The 6443-nt window shown below is 37.6% G+C and overlaps 1 protein-coding gene across 1 annotated transcript; it reads right to left on the reverse strand.

Annotated features, from left to right (window-relative positions):
- Window positions 1-1558: 1558 nt before the first annotated feature.
- On the reverse strand, window positions 1559-4111 carry LOC106430396 (protein NSP-INTERACTING KINASE 3). Its single transcript, XM_048755629.1, is given in 9 exon segments — window positions 1559-2101; window positions 2474-2716; window positions 2718-2869; window positions 2952-3293; window positions 3378-3524; window positions 3599-3696; window positions 3779-3838; window positions 3941-4012; window positions 4074-4111. Coding segments are annotated over 9 exon segments (1494 nt in total). The 3' UTR covers window positions 1559-1759.
- Window positions 4112-6443: the final 2332 nt, after the last annotated feature.

Raw genomic sequence — 6443 nt, forward strand, 5'->3', positions numbered from 1 at the left:
TTTTAAAAATAAATTATATACCATAAAAAATACATAAGTATTTTAATTTCGAAATTTGCTTTGAATTTTTTTGATAAACATTTTGAACAAATATTGACAACTTAATATTTAGATTTTAAACTTTGCATTGAATGTTTTTAAAATTATAAATTACTAAAACTATTAAACATCCCACAAATTTTTTTTTGTTATCAGTGATTTTAAATTTTTTTTATAAAGAAATACAAATGATCAAAAATAATATGAGTATAAAATATTTTTTAACAGTTGTCAATATTAAAAATGTATTATATATATATGTTAATATCATTTAAACTTAATTTTATACCATACAAAATAGAAAAAAATGTTTGTGTGGATTATTAAAATTTATTTATGTATTTGCACCAATTCAATATAGAGAAAATGACTAGTATAGTACTAAAAAAGTTTTTGTCACAAATATAGCCTCTAAGAATAAAAATGACCAAAATAACACTTAATGTTTTATCAAAAGAGATAAATATATACTTATACTCCAATGGTAAATTAATTTAGACATTAGTGTTTAGAGTTAAGGGGTGGGGTTTAGGATTTAGGGTTTAGGGTTTAGGGTTTAGGGTTTAGGGGTGGGGTTTAGGGTTTAGGGTTTAGAGTTAAGGGGTGGGGTTTAGAATTTAGGGTTTAGGGTTTAGGATTTAGGGTTTAGAGTTTAGGGTTTAGAGTTTAGGTTTTAGGGTTTAGAGTTGGGGAGTAGAGTTTTGGGATAAGATTTCAAATTTTAAAAAATAAAAAAAATTTAAATTTTTCAAAAGATAAAATGCTATTTTGATCATTTTAGTTTTTGAGAGCTATTTTTGTGACGTAAACTTAGAAATGTGATATTTTGGTGATTTGCTTTTCAATATATATTTATTATTTCATAATATGTAAAAAAACATATAATACATAAAAATAATTTATATATAATATTCATCCCTGATCTACTTCGTAAGTATATGTAAAGGTTTGTTACTATTAGGTGCTGTATAATAAAGTTCAAAGTCTTAGAACAACAATTTCTTCTGCAGTTAATATTTTTTACGGGAAATTATACTCAACTCATAGCTATATAAACATTTTTACAAGGAAAGAAAAATAAAATAAAATAAAAAGCAAAACAAAACAAAAACGAGCCCAAGAAAAAAGAAGCGAATGATCACTAGGCCTGGAACTTTTATCCGAGATCCGAATTCGATCCGTGATCCGATCCGGATCCGATCCGAAAATCCGGATATCCGGAGATACCGAATCCGGATCCGGATAGTAAAATGTTGGATCCGTCAAAGCCGAATCCGGATCCAAATATTTTGATTTTTTATTCCGGATATCCGGATCCGTAAATTTTATTAATAACTATTTCAAAAATAGTAATATCTATATATAAAAATTAATTTTATTTAATATATTTTCATTTTTATAATAGTATATATAAATTTAATGTAAATTTTGTAATATTATACATAGAAATAATTAAAAACTTTATATATTTTTTTATTTTTGAATTATTGTTAATATTTTATATATATTAATATTATTTTTTATTTATTTTAAGGATCCAAATCCGGATCCGGATATCCGCCGGATATTATAATTTTTAGAAGGATATCCGACACCCGTATATCCGCGAACCCCGGATCCGGATAAAGATAGTAAAATTATGGATCCGCCGGATAAGGATCCGGATATCTTAAAATTGCCCGGATACCCGATCCGTCCCAGGCCTAATGATCACCACTCTTCATCGAGGACCAGAGAGCTCAATGGCTTCGACGACAAGAGATGATTCTTCGATATAATCAGAGTAATACCTCATCCGCGGCGATGAAATCACCACCCCCGATGGCAAGGGCGGTGGCAGCGACGCCGCCCCACCGTTCTGCGACGATTCCCATCTCTCAGCCAAGCCGTCGCCTTTAAGCATCTTCATAACTTCGGACATTTTAGGTCGATTAGATGGATTGAACTGAGTGCAAAGAAGAGCAACTTGAACTATTTCTTCGAGCTCCACTCTATCGTACTTGTCGTTAAGATCTTTGTCTATTAATTGCTTTAGTTTCCCTTCTTGATGCAGCTTCTTCACCTGCCATTTTTAACATGTCTCATTTCTCAGACCAATAAACCAAACCAAATTGAAATTTAGTCTTTCTTCGATATGACTCGCAATTCAATCTAGACCGAACCAAATTTAAAGCTTATTATGCTAATGAAAGTGATCCAACTGGAACCAAAAGTTCTAAATCTCTTCCAAATCACAATCATGGAACATAACCGAGATTAGACCAATACCGAGTTTAAATCTAAACCGCTCTGAATCCAAATTATGGTTAATTTCAAATTTTATGTTGGTTTAAGTATCCTCTCAAGCAAGACTGAACCGAAATAAACCAGAATTGCGATCAATTACCTCCAAGATTCTAGGAAGTGAAGCAAGAAACAGAGTAAAGAAGCTTACCCAATCGAGCATGACCCCTTTCTGGTGTGAGGAACGGCCAAAATCAAGAGCCTTCTGACCCGTAATGAGCTCAAGAAGCAGTATACCAAAGCCAAACACATCAGTCTTCTCCGAGGACTGACCAGTGGACAAGTACTCAGGTGCAATGTGGCCAACAGTTCCACGAACGGCCGTCGTAACATGTGAGTCTCTATGGTCTAGAAGCCTGGCTAACCTGAAATCACCAACAACTGCCTCAAAGTCTTAATTCATCTAACAAAATGTTAGCTGCTTTCATATCACGGTGTATAATCTTCGGGTCACACTGCTCATGGAGATACACTAATCCCCTTGCCGTACCAACCGCTATCTTCTTCCTTCTCGACCAGTCTAATGCTGGTTCTCCTCGGATATGATCTAAAAAAAGTTGCAGCAAAATTTAAAACTCTCGAAAAAGAGCGGGAAAATACCGAAAAGTTGGTTAAAGAAACTGCATTACCTTTTAAGCGGGAAGCCACGCTTCCGTTAGGCATGTAAGGGTAGACCAAGATTCTCTCATTGTTGCTACTACAGAAACCTCGAAGCCTGAGGAGATTGCGATGAAGAGCCAAGCTTATAGTCTCTCCTTCTGTCTGAAACTGCACTTCTCCGCCGGCTATGTTCCAGTCTTTGAGACGCTTTACAGCCACCAAAGATCCGTCGCTTAAGTGTCCTTTGTACACAATCCCGTATCCGCCTCTTCCGAGAATGTTCTTTGAGTTGAAATGATTGGTTGCCGATCTAAGCTCTTTGAATGTATACCTCTTCAAGTGTCCTAAGCTCACCTCTGGATCATATTGTTCTGCTAAAATATCCATTATTAAGATGGGACTGTTGTAACAAGCACAAGATGATGCAAAAGCAGAGAATTTTTCAAGATACTAACCATTAACGTCGAAAAATATTTGCTTGTTACGTCGATATCTCCACCAGAGAAACATTCCACTTGTAAATATGACTAGAAATGCTGCGCTGAAGCTTGCGGCGAATGCAACAGCTAGGTGATGGCCATTTGTACGAGTTCCTGATTCATCTAGAACAAAAACAACCAAAGAAGTAAGTGAAAAGGTCACCATCGAAGCAAAAGTAGAAGCAGACGGCTAATACCTGATGGATCGTCTTGTGGAAGCGTGAGAGGCTTCGGGAAGACAGCAGAACAGTTTGCAACAGCTTTTGGGCCACAGATTAAAGTGTTTCCGATCACCCTTAAGATTCCAAGAAACTAAAACAAATTTAATTTCGCTTCACTGGAGAGATATAACCTTGGATAAGGCTAGTAAAGCTTACTTGAAAGTTCTGGCAGACACTTTTGGCAGCGAACCGCTAAGATTGTTATAAGAAATGTCGCTGCACATTAAGAATCAATAACAGAATAAGTTGGTTAAATATCATTCAAATGATATTTTATAAGACCGTGGAAACGATAGGAAGCAGAGTTTAGGGACATACACTAGAGTAAGTCCCTCAATCTTGGATAGAGACCCAGGGCAAATTCCTGAAAGACTGTTATTGTTTAACCGCCTGAAAAGGCCAAAATAAACAAGAAGAACGAGACAGTGAAAATCTCAAAAGGAAAACTCACAAGTAATTCAAGTAAAAGTCAGAACTAGAATTCTGCATGCCCTTTAAGAATGATCGTAAACTAAAATGACCTTAATGTTAACACGAAAGTACCATGGTCTAATCCTTGACCTACAACGTCGTTGGCTATCTGAGTGAACACATCCTTCACGCCAAGCCGAACTATTTGAGAAACCATCGTTCCATCACTTAACGGCTAAACGACAATCTACGATTTGTTTAAAAAACGTCGTGTGACTATTAAGGGAATAATTATCGTATAGTCCATAGTCGGAAATCTTATGATAAATTATTCGTAACGAAACTCAGTCCTAACAACAAAATGTTTAACGGAAAACCTAAACTTGTCGACAATCGACCAAGTTCGATACATTCCACAATTCACTTTTAGCCCGCTATGTTTTATCCATAATACGCGGCATGTAAGGAAAAATTCGTAACAAAACTCCTAGAGCTATACGAAACATCCTCAAAAAGGCACATAATAGATCTTGGTAGGCCAACACTTCACAAAGCACTATGAAGGAAAACGCTTCTTCCCATGGACAAATTTATGCGTCCCCTCGGTCCTAATTCCTCGATTGCAAATCAAACTATTAGCATCCGAACAATAATAACAGTTTTGGCTGCGAACATCCGCAGACAAACCAAAAATGTTTCTCCGACGTTGGGTTAAGACTAAACTCTTGCAACACGAAAACACGACATGCAAAAGAAAAAACCAACCTTCAGTATCGCGAGACGTCGCAGACGCTTGAAGAATAAGTTTTTTCGACAAAAATACATTTCTCGATAAAAACACCTTCTTGGAAGACTAAACAGTCATACGCACTAACATCTTCTCAAACACGTATCCTTTGCGAAGAGTCAAAAACGGTAATATCTGCCGATAAATTTGTTGCTGATCACAACAAACTCTCAACGTCCTAAACAGACTAAGCCATCTCGTAGAGATCGCTCTCAAACACCCGGCACAAGGGTAACATCGCTATATAAAAAAAATCCAAAATTTTGGTCAGCACTTTCGGGAGACTTAAAATTTTCCTCGAAGAGATGCTCGTTTCCTACCATACAAGTCACGTAAACCGAGAACATATCATGGACTTTAAAACGGGATGGAATCAGGTCAAAAATGATACGGGAAACGTAAGTTGAAGTAGTAATCGCACCCCCTAAAGCCGTGATTAGACCTAGGTCTTGCCCTAAACCGAGCACACTGGTCTCTAACATCTCTAGGCATAATATCAAACACCCTGATACGAGATCCCAAAATTTTTCTCTTGGCTAATATTCGAGCGTCTTCAGAAATCCCGCAAGTTTACGCACTGCGAAAAACTCTCGAAACAGATCACATATATAGCAGTACGCACAGAGTTAGATTACGAGATGACAAATCGTAGTCTTCCCTCTACAACCATATAAAATGCCATCGGCAGCAACATGCCTGATAACCTCTACATATAAACTAGACCGTAAAGGTCTCGCTGGAAAACATGTCATAAGAACCTTAACTCCAAAACGAACTATGAAAGGCTTGATCCCTTCAACAAGGGTACGTAGGCAGCCGTCATAAGGTGAGCCCCAATCTTATCGCGTTCCACTCTTAGAAGAGCGAGAAGACCACTTACGACGGACCTTTTCAACCATTAATTCCGCCTAACTTGCCTAAGCCACTCGCTAGAACCTCATGCTAGAAGCTCATGGTTCTAACGAGCTGGGGGGCTAACTGTTGAGGTCAAAATCGGTCACGACGGAATCAATGTCAGAAAAGACGTCCGAGAAGATTTCTCTTCATTAGAAAAAAATGAAGTCGGGAAAGAACGGAAAAACTATCAAAGGTCTAAAGATCAGTTCGTAGAAACAAACAAACTTGATCATCAAACACGGATTCCGCTCGACCGTTTGCCGAGCTGGACCAGTCCAGTTCGGCGAACGGCCGAGCTGGATCGACCGGAATCCGTCTTCACCTCGTCCTAGTAACTCCTCTCCCGAGATTGCATCGAACTCATTCTTGTTTCGTCTCGATCGGAGGCATCGTTGGAACTTTACGACTTAAAAACCGCGGGAACTCGGTCTCTCGAATAACATTCGGGTTGATCGTATAAAACGGCAACAGTAAGCTGAACACCTCAAATTTCTTAAGCTATACGAGGAATTTGAATGTTCTTCGGAATCGACGTCGTTTCGAAAGCGCTCTTTTTATAAAATCGTAAAAACGCCTAAGTCGGAAAACGACCCGAAAGGGCCCAGAATACGGCTAAGAGCCCACTTACGATTTTATACCAAATCAAGCCCAATCGTTATGACCGTTTATCTTTTGTTATGCAGGAGAAGATAAATGTCAAATTCGGAGGATAAATGTGAAGTTTCC

The sequence above is a fragment of the Brassica napus genome, chromosome C4 (genome assembly GCF_020379485.1).
Source record: "Brassica napus cultivar Da-Ae chromosome C4, Da-Ae, whole genome shotgun sequence".
NCBI classification, from domain to species: Eukaryota; Viridiplantae; Streptophyta; class Magnoliopsida; order Brassicales; family Brassicaceae; genus Brassica; species Brassica napus.